The 13,942-nt window shown below is 62.0% G+C and overlaps 1 protein-coding gene across 4 annotated transcripts in view; it reads left to right on the forward strand.

The window, feature by feature from the left end:
* The window catches only part of GRM4 (glutamate metabotropic receptor 4), a 107,701-nt gene that overhangs the window by 65,867 nt on the left and 27,892 nt on the right, over nt 1–13,942 (forward strand). For all 4 annotated transcript variants that reach the window (XM_070418739.1, XM_070418742.1, XM_070418741.1 and 1 more), the window contains 3 exons: nt 7,565–7,700; nt 11,075–11,229; nt 13,234–13,374. In XM_070418739.1, coding sequence (XP_070274840.1) covers nt 7,565–7,700; nt 11,075–11,229; nt 13,234–13,374 — 432 coding nt within the window. The remainder of the gene's footprint in view (nt 1–7,564; nt 7,701–11,074; nt 11,230–13,233; nt 13,375–13,942) is intronic.

Here is a 13,942-nt window from a genome sequence, read left to right on the forward strand (position 1 = left end):
CCTGGTCAGGGCGCATGCCCGATGTTGCAGGCTCCATGCCTAGGAGGGGGCTTGCCGGAGGCAGCTGGTCGCTGTTTCTCTCTCATCAATGTTTCTCTCTCTCTCTCCCTCTACCTTCCTCTTTCTCTAAAAAAATTAAATAAAAACATATTAAAAAGAAGTAGCACCTTATTAGTCACTGGCCCCTCTGAATAGCTCCCTTTTCTGAGTGCAAATTTGGGGAGAAGGCCTGGTTTTGGAGTGGGAGGGGAGGAAGGAAGGGCGGTGTGAGCACGTGTGTTGGTGCGTGCATGCATGTGTGTGCATTCGTGTGCATGTGTGTGAGGCCACACGGTCCAGAGTGACTCCCTCATGCCTTCCCCTCACCTTCCTCTCTGCTGGGAACCTAGGGGAGCCTGGGGCTCCCCCTTGGGTTGTGTAGCTCCCCGCTTTCTCTCCACATTGCAATATGCTGCCTTCACATTTTGCTGTAATGTAGATTTTTCCACTTGATTTCCTACAATTTGTCTTTTCGTTGTTTTTCTCCCTTTTTTAAATTTAAAGGTCACTTGCTCAGACTGTGAAGGGATGGGACAAACCTGGTTCCCCCTGTGAGGTTGGGCCTCAGGGAAATTGCTCGATGCTCTAGAGGAGGATTTTTCCTCCCTGTCTGAGCCCAGAGACCAGGGCTGCTCGGGCAGAGTGAGCAGCCTGGGTTACAGAATGCGGCCCCAGGCCCTGGGCGCTGGAGCAAGGAGGTGGGCGCCCCGTGCCCTGGGCGCTGTGGATGCGGTGCCCTATGGTGTCACCTGGGCCGCCTCACTCCTGCAGGCTGGCCGTTTAGCTCCTGCCTGGGAAGGCCCAAACCTTGCCGTGGGGCCTGGCAAGGTGGGTCCCCTGGCGAGAGGGAGAATGACGGAGTTGGAAGGAGCCTGAAGGAGAGCGCCCTCGCAGGCTGCCTGGGTCACCTGTGCTGATGGACGGCCACTGCGGACAGTCCAGGCCGGGGAGACGCGGCCACTCAGCAGAGAGCCTCGCCGAGGGCGGGCTTCCCAAGTCCGGAGCGTTCCCAGTCCCCGGCTCTCAGGCAAGGCAGCTCCTCGGGAACGTCCTAGCGTCTGAGCGTCAGAGCGTGCAGGTCTGCCTCTGCCTCCAGCGGCTGGCCCTGTCCGACTGCCCTGTCCTCCAGGCGGTGTTCCCCAGCCCCTGCTTCACTTCACCCCGCTTGCTTCCACCCCTGCCCCGACGCCAAGACCGTGTCCTTCCCTCCTGCCCTGTGACGTGGTGACATGGGAGGAGCCGGGTGTCCTGACGGCTGCCTCCCAGCGTCTGACCGGCGGAAACATACTGGGCTTCAGGAAATGCGTGCTGCCCCAGTGGAGGAGAGCAGAGGTGAGGTGGGGCAGGCGTGTGGTTGAACGCTGGCTCGGTGTCTGGGGAGGCTGGGGCGGCCTGGTGCCCAGTGGGCCTTCCCTGCCAAGGTGTGCCCCGCGGGGCAGGGGGTCTCCTCGGGCTGACTCCCTCCTGGTTCCCACGGGAGGGGTCTTAGTTGCTGTCATTTCCTAAGGTCCATTGTGCCAGGCACTGAGCAGGGCACTTGTCTACTGAATGAATGAACGAGCGCACACACAGACCCAGCCCTGGCCTTGGGGAGTGCAGGGGGGCAGACGCTGGGGCAGATTCATCGGCCGGACCAGAGGACACCGGGAAAGGTCGCCAGACCGCAAATGGAAAGGTCGCAGAGACCACAAATACGATAGGAAACCAAGATCAAGTTTGGTAGTGGAGTCTATGTCACATTCGCGTCAGGATAGGTGGCTGGAGCCGGGGGAGGTGCACCTGGGGGAGGGGGCTGGCCAGGTCTGAGCCACCTCGGGGAAGCTAGGATTTCAGGAACCGGCTGGCTGGCAGGGTAAGAGCAGCTCCTGGCAGGCCCCTCTCCGCTCCCGGCTACTTCGGATGCCACGGGGCCAGGAGTGGCCGAGTGGCCCCATTTCATGAAGGGACAAAGGGAGGACCTGGGGCTTCTCCATCAGGCAGCAACGTGAGGACTGGGACACCTTCGCTGTCACTCGTGTCTGAGCGCTGTGTCTGGCCTGGGTCCTGGAGCCCACATTTACCAAGCTTGTACATTTTGCCATATTTGCTCCTGACTTCTGCCTGGAAGCCTCCTGTGGAGCCCTGTCCTGTCCTTCGCTTCCTGAGGCCACCATGACCCTGAAGGTGGTGGGATCCCTCTGGCCCTCGTCAGCCACTCCGGGAGCATTTGCTGAGCACCTGGTATGTGCAGGCACTGTCTAGGCATTGGGGAGATGGCAGCGACTCCAACAGACAGAGGCTCCTGCCTTCATGTAGCTGTTGCTCATATGTGTGCGTGGCCATAGGTGACGCTCAATGCGTGTGGTTCTCAAACTACAGGAAAGGGACGATCCTGCTGCAGTTTGCTCTTCAGTCAGCTTCGTTGTCAGGATGCCGTCCTGCGGATTCCCGAGAGCTGTCTCATTAACCGAGACTCCGTATCAGCCCGTGTCCAGATCCCACAGCTTGCCTGTGCTGCTGTCTCCATGCTGCTGTTTCACATGCGGTGCGCTTGTCTGTGCACCGTCCTCACGTCCCGGGCGCGTTTCTCTGGGCCGGAGTGAGGAGGGGATGTGCTGGCTGAAGGCACTCGGCACACTCAGCTTCACAGGACACCCCTCCCCTCTGCGGTCAGCCTTCCAGTGACACCGTCCATCTCACTGTCCAGCCTTCTTGTAGCAGAGGCAGGGCCTTGAGGGGTGGGACCAAGGACAAGGCAGTGTTGACTGGTGGGCAGCACCGGGCGAGAGCAAGGTGTGGAGCCAGGGTGGGCTCAGGCCACCGCAGCCGGGTGGGGTGGGGCTGGGCGGGGTGGGGTGGGGCGGGGTAGGGTGGGGTGGGGCGGGGTAGGGTGGGGTGGGGCGGGGTAGGGTGGGGCAGGGTAGGGTGGGGTAGGGTAGGGTGGGGTGGGGCGGGGGTAGGGTGGGGTGGGGCGGGGGTAGGGTGGGGCGGGGTAGGGTGGGGTGGGGCGGGGGTAGGGTGGGGTGGGGCAGGGTAGGGTGGGGTGGGGCGGGGTAGGGTGGGGCAGGGTAGGGTGGGGTGGGGCGGGGTAGGCGTGCTGGGCTCTCACTGCAGGGCTGGGGGAGGGCGGGAGTGGGAGTCGGGGAGCGGGGAGAGGGGATTGGGGCCTGGGAGGTTCGGGGTGCCCTGCCTCACTGCGGGCTTTAGTCCTGCGGCTCGGTAACAGTGACAAGCAGGTGGGAAGCAGTCAGAGGGCTGGCCTGGATGCTGACCCCGGGTGCCGGTGAGAGCCTCACCCGGAGTGGGCACCGCCCTCCTCTGGCCTCAGTCTCCTCCCTCCACACCCAGCGTGGGCCCGGGGGTCTCCAAGGTCCCTGCCACCTCCGTGTGCTCAGCTGTTCTTGGCAGGTGGCTGTGGCTTCCTGCCCTGGCCCTGCAGTGGGAGCACTGGCTTGGCGGGCGGCAGCTTGAAGCTGGCACATGGCAGCCGGGTGCTCGCCAGGGGGCTGGTGCCTGGCGTGTAGAGTGAGGGCCTGGCCAAGGGGGACCCAGGAGGGCTGGAGGCGATGGGGAACCCAGGCTCCTCCCTGCCCCCCTCCTGTGATCCTGTGCTGGAGCCGGGACACTGGAGGGTTCCAGCCCTGCCCGGAGACAGGTTCCCTCCTTGCTGCACGGGTTTGATGGGATCATATTTACTATCAAGTGGACTCACGGTTCTTATTTTGTCCAATGAGAGACCAGGAGGAGGAGAAGGGTGTGAAGAAGTGCCCCTTCTTGGTGCAGAGGTTGGAAGAGGGTGCTGAGGGGAATGTGAGCCACGGTCTCCATGGTGACGGAGCCACGCTGCAGGGGCTGACACAGGAGGGCTGGCGGGCTTGGTGTGTGACTCAGGGTGTTTCCAGAGCTGGGGAGGCGCTGCCGGAGATGGGGGTTAGCAGACTCAGGGACCCAGGCCTTCCCTTCCCTGGGGCTCTGCACACAAACTGCATTGCAGTCCCACTTCCGCTGTGTGAGCTCTGTCAGGTGACTTATTTCCTCTGAGCCTCAGTTTCCCCATCTGTAGGATGGGCTGTTAGCACCTGCCCCCCTGTGTGTGAGGATCATGGAGTGCCAGCATGCAGTGGGTGCGCTCCGGGCCACTCCCGTCCTCGCTAGCTAGGGAAGGGGGCCAGGAGGGCAGTTGAGGCAGATGCTGGGCCACCCACTCCTGGGGGCTTGTGTCCCCCCAGGGAAGAGCCTGCTGAGCCAGCCCCGTGTGCCTGCTCTGGGGTCCCCTGAGCAGCCGTGCTGACAATTGGGCAGCAATGCAAAGGGGCCCCATTGGCACTGGGTCTCACCCCGGGGCAGGGACAGCAGTGGGCCCTAACCCCAGGCCGGGTGCTGTCCCCAGACACGCCCAGGTTTACGGCCCCCAGGTGCCCCCCTGACTCCACACCCCAACCCCTTCCCCACGTGGCCTTGGTCATGACACAGTGGACAGGCTGAAGGGGTGGCTGAGGGAGTCAGGCGGCCTGTCGCCAACCCCTGCTCTGCTGTGACTGTGTGTGACCTTGGGGAAGCCACTGAGCCTCTGTGCCTCAGTTTCCTCATCTGTATATTGGAGCTGTGCTGACGATGCCGCCCTCAGATGAGTAATGTAACATCTGCAGGGAGATATTCAATGTGGGTCAGATGCTCCATAGTTCACTGAGCTCTGCATAACCCCCACACACACCCAGCCCCCCCCACCCCCCTCCCGCCTTGTGGCTCAGGCCATGCTCTCATCTCAAGTGCCTGTGACTCACATTCTTGCTGACAGAGCTGTGGTCACCTAGTTCTTCCTTCACCGGCAAAACGAAGCCTGCAAGACACGCCTGGGCGGCAGGCGGGGCTTCCAGGCCTCTCGTAGGGGCTGCCCAGAGGGATTCCTTAAGCTAAGAGTTTCTCCCTGTTGGAGAACAATTGACTCCATCCTGCCTCCCTCCCCGGGCCCTGGGCCCCTCCCTCCTGCAGCCAGGTGGCTCCCTCACCCCATCCAGCCTCCTCCTCTTGTCCATCTGTCTCCCCAGCTGGGGCAGACATGTTGCAATTGGCCCACTTTCTAACTGGAAAGCAACCATATGGAGGGTTTAGCTGGAGCCGTGTCTGCCTGGCTGCCATTAGCGCCGGGCAGCGCTGCGGGCAGCGGACTGGGGCCCTTCGGCTCTCCCTGGGGACCAGGACTGAGGGGCCCGGTCCTGCCAAGGACCCTCTTTCCTTCTCCCCTCTCCTTCCCCGTGAGCTCCTGACCATGGGATGGGAGTTCTGTGGGTGTCTCAGGAGAGAAGGGAGGTGCTCTGTCTGCCTGGAGGAGGCAGGAAGGGAGGTGCGTGCTGGTCAGGGGCAGGGGGGCAGGGGCATGCTGCCGTGCCTGCTGCAGAGGAGCAGGGGTGCCCTTCCCAGGGACAGGGATGTGACAGTGTGTGTGTCATGTGGCCCCAGGCCTGGCAGGCACCTGACGCGGAGCTGCCCCCTCTACTCCCTGTACCTTGTTCTCCCCAAATGCCCCCGCCTGGCTGCTTACGCCTCCTCCCTCTAAGACCCAGCTCAGGGTCACCGCCTCTGGGCAGCCTTCCCTGCTTACCAACTCTGCCCATGGGTAGAATCTCTTCTTGGGTGGAGCTGGGTGTTGGCCCCTTTCCCATGGGGCTGGTGGGTGGGTGTCCCCCGGCACAGTGCGCCCCTTGCAGCCCAGGCCTGGAGGAGCCTGTGCGGAGGCCTCAGGTTGCCCGAGCCGACCGGGAGCCATTTGGAGGCCCAGGGGTGCCCGGCCACGGTGGATGGCTTGAGGCATTGGCTGGGCCCCGAAGGGCCCCTGTTTGAGGTGGGGCTGGGCCAAGACCCCTGAGTGGGGCTCAGAGGTGGGTGATGGTCTTAATAAAGGGTCTGGCTTCAGTAGAACAATCCCTCATGCTTTTCCATCAACGGAGCCCTGACTCTGCCACCAGAGGCCCTGGGGTCTTATTCCCTGGAGGGGAACACCCTCTGTACCCCAGCCAGGGGGTGGGGGGAACTCTGTAGCTTTGAGCCAGCCGCTTCTCTTCTCTGAGCCTCAGTTTCCTCGTCTGTCAAATGCGGTTGATGCTAGAAACACAGGCCCACCGGTGCTTTTGTACCAGGAGATCTGGGGGTTAAATGCGTGGGTAATACCTATCCTCGCCAGCGCTGGGCACAGTCTGGGGCTGGGAACCGGCTGGGTGAGGTGTACAGGCTCCCAGGGTTTCTGTAAGCCGCCAGCCTGGTGAGTCCGGCTTCTTGCAGAGGAGTGAGCAAGAGGCAGGCTGGCCCTGGTCCCCTCCCCAGGACCCAGCTGGCAGGCAGTGGGGCGGACTGACAGGAGGGCCCCCAAAGACCCCCTGACCCCAGTCAGCTCCCCTGTCTGTGCAGCACCACCCCTCCTGCAGCACCGCCCTGAACGGCCTTCCCAAGAGCTCCCTGCTGGGAATCTGAGCACAGGTGTGTGTGTGTGGTGTGGTGGTGGGGTGGGGTGGTGGTGGAGGGGTGGGGGGTAGAGGGTGGGGTGGGGGAGAGGGAGGCTGTGGTGTCAAGGCACCAGCCAGGCCAGAGTTGGAGCCCAAGGGCCTACATAGTGCAGGGCCTGTGAGTCAGAAAGGAGCCTGGAGCCAGGACGATAACGGAGCTGGGTTGCAGCAGCGCTGCCCAGGTGTGCGGCACCAGCCAGCAGCCTTGCCCACTGCTTTCTGAGGGGCCTGCTGGTGAGCATGGGGCCTGGGACAGAGGCCTGGGAGGAGGGTGTGGGTGTGGGCGTGGGGGGCACTGAGGGCCCACGGTGGGCGCTTTGCTCTCATGCTCAGATTCACTCCTAAGATCCTTACGGTGTGGTTACAATGAAGATAGCGTTTACTCAGCACTTACCCTGTGCCAGATATTATTATTATTTTTTAAAAAAAATATATTTTATTGATTTTCCACAGAGAGGAAGGGAGAGAGATAGAGAGTTAGAAACATCGATGAGAGAGAAACATCGATCAGCTGCCTCCTGCACACCCCCCACTGGGGATGTGCCTGCAACCCAGGTACATGCCCTTGACCGGAATCGAACCCGGGACCCCTCAGTCCACAGGCCGACGCTCCATCCACTGAGCCAAACCGGTTTTGACAGATATTATTTTATTTCCACGCATTAACTCAGCTGTACAACAACCCTATGAAGCAGTGGTGTTATTATCTTCACTTTACAGACGATGTATTGGAGGCACAGAGAGGTTCAGTAACCGCCCTCAGGTCACACAGTAGTAAGTAGCAGAGCCCAGATTTGAGCCCAGGCAGACTAGCTCCTAAACACAATGCTGTATTGCCTCTTGCTGACTTTATAATGGGGAAACTGAGGCACAGAGAACTTAGGTGACATGTCCAGGGTCACCCAGTGGGTGAGTATTGGAACTTGGGCGCTCCCAGCCTTGTTCTCCTGGGGGGGGGGGGGGGGGGGGGAGTATGAGTTGGGGGAAAAGGGGAAGAGAGACTCAGCTCTCCTGTCCGCCCAGGCTGACCGGCCCCCTTCCCGCAGGGGGCGTGTGCATCGCCCAGTCGGTGAAGATACCGCGGGAGCCCAAGCCGGGGGAGTTTGACAAGATCATCCGGCGCCTGCTGGAGACCTCGAACGCCAGGGGGATCATCATCTTTGCCAATGAGGATGACATCAGGTGAGGGGGGCAGCGGGGCAGGGGTGGGGAGCCAGGGATCCCTGCTGGTGACCTTCCTGTATAAGTCTGACCCCAGACAGGGATCCAGAGGGGTCGGGTGGGTGAGTGAGTGTGGGGCTGGGACACCCCTCAGGCAGGGCCACGGGTTAGTGCTAGTGGGTGCCCCTGTTCTCCCCCCTCCCTGTGTCCTGCATCCCTTCTACCAGCCAGGGCTGGGAAGCAGGTACTGTAATGGAGGGGCTACGGCCCTGGGTTAGGGCCAGAGCACCTACTCGCTAATCCTGCTCTCGCTCCTGCTGGCTCTGTGGCCCAGGCAAGTTTTTCAACCTCTCTGGGCTAAGGACGCCTGCTGGTGGTGTTTGAAATTGCATACCGGAATGGCGTCAACGGCTTAGAGCGGCTGGCGCGCAGTAGGTGCCTAATGCATGGTGGCCATTTCTCAGTACCCCCCCTCCTTTCTTGGTGAGCTCAGGGTGGTGGGGAAAGGCCTGGCCTGTGGTTCTAGTCCTGGCTTGGGGACACACTCACTGTGGGCAGTATTGTCCCCTTCCTGGGCCTCAGTTTTTGCATCTGGAGAATGGGAGCAGGTGGACTCCAGGTGCCAGGACCATGCCGTGCAGCAACCCTGGGCCAGCCCACAGCTTGCACACCTGCCCCCGGTGGTGCCCGAGGCATAGGTCCCAAACTCGGTGCCTTTAAAAGATAACCCCTGGTCCTGACCGGTTTGGCTCAGTGGATAGAGCGTCGACCTGCGGACTGAAGGGCCCCAGGTGCGATTCCAGTCAAGGGCATGTACCTGGGTTGCAGGCACATCCCCAGTGGAGGGCGTGCAGGAGGCAGCTGATCAATGTTTCTCTCTCATCGATGTTTCTAACTCTCTATCCCTCTCCCTTCCTCTCTGTAAAAAAATCAATAAAATATATTTAAAAAAAAAAGATAACCCCTGAACCCCTCCTAACCTCTTTCCCTCCTTCCTGCCTTTTTCCTGTTCCCACCTCTCGGAGACTGGACCTCAGGGCCAAGATGGGCCAGGCCTCTGTGATTCCCTAGTCTGAGGGGGAGACACAGCCCTGCCCTCGGGGAGCCCCAGTCAGAGGGAGGCCACAGCCCCTGCTCAGAGTCTGGGGGGGGGAAGCGCCCCTGCATTTGCAGAGTAGGGTGGGGCAGCAGCCCTGGCCTCCCCAGGCCCTGCCCTTAGGGAGCTGGCTGAGTTGCCTCCCTCCCATTGCTAACCAGCGTCCCCTCTGGGCCCCCTTCTTTCCCATACTTTCCCCACCTGGTGAAGAGCCCGCCCTGGACTCCTGAGTGACAGGAAGCAGATTTCCCCAGTAGACATTGCTGGGTCCCTAAGTTCTGGAACATCATTCAGGCCTCAAAACCCAAGGGCCATCTCGAAGGGAGGCAACACTGGCGGTGAAGGGCCAGGGGCGTCCTCGGAGTCCACCTGACGCCTCTGGGTGAGCACAGAGGTTGCTCACGGCCCCTCAAAGCTTGTAGGCGCCTTACTTCTGGCTCTGGAGGTTCCTGCTGCCCTCGGGTCAGCCAGTCTCGGGGCAGGGACAGGGGATGCGGGGGACGGGAGGGGACACCTTCTGAGCTCCTTGTCCTCGCTTCAGTCACAGTCCCTGCACTCCTGCCTCCCACTCCCAGCCCACAGCCCAGCACCAGTCAGGGCTCATGCCCACCCAGACAGGGCCCCTCCGGCCTCCTGCTCAGCTCAGATGGGCCCTGCGCTGGGAGGGCGGGTGAGGGCGCTGAGCCATGTATCCCAGGGAAGAGGCCCCTGGGGGAGGGGAAGTGTGGTGGGAGGTGGGGGCATTTCTGGAAATCCACATGCATTTCTAGAAGCAAACAGAAGTAAAAATAACCCAGGTGACTTTGCAGGGCCGGAGGCTCGGTCATTTCTGGCTGGCAGGATGCGAGCGGGTATTAATAACCTGAGGCGCAGCAGCAGGCTTGGGGGTCCGCAAATGCCCAGAGTCAGGAGATGGGAGGGGGGAAGGTGTGGGCTCTGGGGCCTGGAGACGGCTTTCTCCCCAGCTGTCCCTCCCAGTAGGTGGCCTCTGTACAGGCCCAGCAGCACCCGAGTCTGGGGCTGGGTCCTGGCCTCCGACTTGCTGTGTGGTCTTGAACAAGTTGCTTGCCCCCTCTGAGCGCCAGTGGAAGGAGCCGGTTGGGGGATTCCTCCCGGCCTCCCTGTTCTTCTCCTTGAACATGTGTTTGAGGGGCCACTTAGTCTGCATCTGTTAAGCCTGTGGGGTCTCGGCCCTGTGCTGGGTTCAGGGTCCCTGACTTGATTAAAACCACTGCCAGGGCAGGGGACAAGCACAGCCCGGGGGCGGGGAGCAGCTCTGTGCAGGACCTGGACTCTGGCACAGAAGGAGGGGGGTGACGGGGAGCAGCAGGTGCAGAGGGGTGTCTGTGTGCATGCGTGTGCGTGCATGCCTGTGTGCATGTGTGTGCATGTAAATGTGAGAAGCCGTCAAGAGATGTGGGTGTGGGTTTAGGGTAAGGGTGGCTTGAACCTGAGAGGACAGGGGTTGGGCAGATGTGGGTCTGGGAGCCTGGGTCAGACATGGGGCAGGTACATGCCTAGGGAAACAGGCCTGGACTTTGCAGGGACAGGTTAGCCCTAGGGGACAGGAGTGGGACTGGGGGAGCACATGGGGCCTGTAGGCAGGCGTGGGCCTAGGGCCGTGGTCGGCAAACTGTGGCTCGCGAGCCACATGTGGCTCTTTGGCCCCTTGAGTGTGGGTCTTCCACAAAATACCACCACACTCAAGGGGTCAAAGAGCCGCATGTGGCTCACGAGCTTCGGTTTGCCGAGCCACAAGTTTGCTGACCACTGGCCTAGGGGATAGGCCAGATCTAGGGGGTACATGTGTGGGATGGGTGAGAGGGGTACCTGTGGGTAGGTGTGGGTCAGCGGCAGAGGGAACTATGGTCTAGGGCAGTGGTTGGCAAACTGTGGCTTGCGAGTCACATGAGGCTCTTTGGCCCCTTGAGTGTGGCTCTTCCACAAAATACGGACTTCTGCGCATGGGCCACAAAGTTTCAATCACACTGTACATGCGCGCCCACACGTGGTATTTTGTGGAAGCGCCACACTGAAGGGGCCAAAGAGCCGCATGTGGCTCTCGAGCCGCAGTTTGATGACCATTGATAGGGGGACAAGCATGGGTGCTGGGGCAGCTGTGGGCTCTGGGCTCATGTGGGTCAGTGGTGGAGGGGGGCGGGGGATCCAGGCATAGCCTGGGGGACACCATGGGCTGTGCCAGGAGTGTGCCTGGGGGCCGGGGGGGTGTCAGCCAGTGGCCAGGGTGGGGACAGCATGGACAGACATGGCTGGGCCGGGCTGGTGTGTGTTCCCACAGGCGTGTGCTGCAGGCGGCGCGGAAGGCCAACCAGACAGGCCACTTCTTCTGGATGGGCTCGGACAGCTGGGGCTCCAAGATCGCGCCCGTGCTGCACCTGGAGGAGGTGGCCGAGGGCGCTGTCACCGTGCTCCCCAAGAGGATGTCGGTGCGAGGTAGGCCCAGCAGGCCCGAGGCGCGCCCGCCACTCTCACCGCCACCACCGCCAGCTCGCCCCTCACTGTGCCTCTCACTGTCCCCTCCCTTCCTCTCCCCCTCCCTACCTTTCCACACCCTGTCCACCCTCTTCTTGGCCCGCAGCCTCTCTGCTCTGGGCTGGCCTTTCTGGCCCCACTCAAGCCCTCAATCAAGAGTCAGGGCTTTTCTCTCCCTTCTCGATATTTTTGGGTGCGGGAGACGTGGGACACATACAGAGGCTCATTTGTCAAGCTCTCTCTTTCATCCCCTTTCCGTCTGGAACAGGCCCTGGCCCTGCCTGGAGGGATCTCTGCGGGAAGGGCCCTGAGCTGCCCGCAGGCCACAGGAGAGGGCGCTGGGAGGGGCAGGGACGCCCTGCAACCGGCCTGGGCGGGCAGGTCCTGGGTGGTCCTGGGGCTGGGCCTGCCCTGCTCAGCACCCCTTCTTGGTCACCCTGGGCAGGACCAGCCGGCGGTGCTGGACCCTCGCTGTGGGTGAGGGGTGGCGTCCCATTAACGGCCTGATTTGCCAGGGACCTTGCTGTCCTCACCATGGGGGAGGCTTCCAGGGCTTCTCCTCTGCTCTCACTCCGCTTGATGGAAAGGCCTGCGGACATCTGCCTCCGCCAAGCTGTCCCAGAGACCGAGGCCTGAGCAGGGAGGGACCTGCGGCAGGTCACAGAGCCGTGCCCTCTACTCTCCCTGAGGCAGACCGGAGCACAGGCAGCCATTTCCACCGCCCCCCTCCCCCCCCCCCCCCCCCCCCCCCCGTCTCAGCCATAGTGAACACACAACAACATCCCCCCCCCCCCCCCCCCCCGTAGCCTCAGCCACAGTGAACACAAAACAACAGTAACCGCGGCTATTGGTACCTGCAGTGCTGGTCTCCCCCCTCAACCACTAGCCTCGTGGAGGTGGATGCACTGAGGCCCGGAGAGGTTAGGTGACATCCAGTGGCCGTCACGTGGCAGAGCTGGGCTGTGAGCCCCGGACTGGCCTGACAAGCCCCCCTTTCTGGGCATTAGAGAAGCCTCTAGGGCAGTGACTCTCCTGTGACCCTGAAGGACATTTGGCGATGCCTGGAGACAGCTTTGCTTGTCACACGTGGTGGGTGATGCTCCTGGCACCCAGCAGGTAGAGGCCAGGAATGTAGTTCAACACCCGCAGTGCACTGAGCGGCACAGTGCCGGGCGGAGAACCCTGCCCAGGCTGGCCGCCCGGCTCTGGCAGGCAGTCCCTGGGCCTCCACCGGGGCCTGGCACCCAGGGGGCTCGCCATTTGTGTGGCCCCTTGAGCTTCCAGGCCTCTGGCCTCTCCCAAGCCGCGGAGTCACTGTGCGCATGACACGGAACAGGCATCGGCGTAGACGGGGCATCGGGGGAGCAGGGCATTGCTCTCCGCCAGCCTGCCTCCGGGGCAGGGTGTCTGGGCTCAGAGCAGAGTTGGTGAGCTCCCAGGAGCAGGCAGAGGGGGAGGCGCATGGCCAGTGGCGGGCAGTTCTGGACTTGAAGGGAGAAGACCAGCTCCTGATCTCGCTGTGGCCCGGGTCACCCCCGCCTCTCTGGTTTGGGCTCCTCTTCAGAACAGAGAGCTCGGGTGTTTCCAGGTTTGCCCCCCGCCCCCCGCCCCCACCGTCTCCCCCACCCTCCTCACTCCAATCTCAGGACCGGCAGGTGGCTCCTCAAAGACGCCTGGCATTGGCATTAGGCAGGAAGGAGGCGGCAGGAGCATCCCATCCTACTTCCCTGCCGTAAAGGCAGCGCTTGTAAGATTACACATGCTCCCCCTGGGACCTCATAAGCTCTTTTCATTTAGAGTGAAATGAAATGCTCCACATTTTGTGTTTTTTTCCACCTGGGCCCTGGCTTTCCCTTCTTCCCTCCCTCTGCCTGGGCCGTCTCTAAGCGGAGGGGGAAGGGGGGAGCAGGAGGGCGGGGCGGTGGAGAAGGGGTTCCCAGGCCTGACGTCCTGCTTCCCGGCCAGGCTTCGACCGCTACTTCTCCAGCCGCACGCTGGACAACAACCGGCGCAACATCTGGTTTGCCGAGTTCTGGGAGGACAACTTCCACTGCAAGCTGAGCCGCCACGCGCTCAAGAAGGGCAGCCACGTCAAGAAGTGCACCAGTGAGCACGCGGGCGGGCGGGACCTGGGCCCCCCCCCCAACCCCCCGTGGGTCCCCAGGGGGCGCTGAGGGGGAAAGGCACTAGTGCCCAGCAGGTGGCAGATCTGCAGGGGCGGAGTCTCCCGGGTCCAGGCCACTGGGGGAGAAGATGGGCTGGCGCCTGGGCGGGGAGTTGGGGTCTCCAGGGGGTGGGACTGAGCTAATTTAGGGTTCGGTCCCAGAAGGTTTGAGGGCTTGGATGGTAGAAACCTCTGTGGTCTCTCCCAGACAAGCCATCAGTGACGTGGCTGAGTGGGGGAAGGGGCTCCTAGTTCTCGGCCTGTGGCTGCCTTGGGGTTCATCTGGAGCCGCAGACTGAACCGACCCCAGCTGCCCTGTGGCCTCCGGTTGGACCCCCAGGAGTGCCTGGCTCTGTCTAAGCAGGTGGATAGAGTGGTAAACACGAGTCAGAAACCTCTTGGCGTTTTTAATCTAACGGGGAGACTGACAGCCAACAAGACCAGTAAGTAAATACAGACTATGCCAGAGGATACCGTGCAGTAGAAACAAAAAAACATAAGAAAGAGTAC

The sequence above is a fragment of the Myotis yumanensis genome, unplaced genomic scaffold, assembly GCF_028538775.1.
Source record: "Myotis yumanensis isolate MYYU_CA2020_CCGP unplaced genomic scaffold, mMyoYum1.0.hap1 SCAF_6, whole genome shotgun sequence".
NCBI classification, from domain to species: Eukaryota; Metazoa; Chordata; class Mammalia; order Chiroptera; family Vespertilionidae; genus Myotis; species Myotis yumanensis.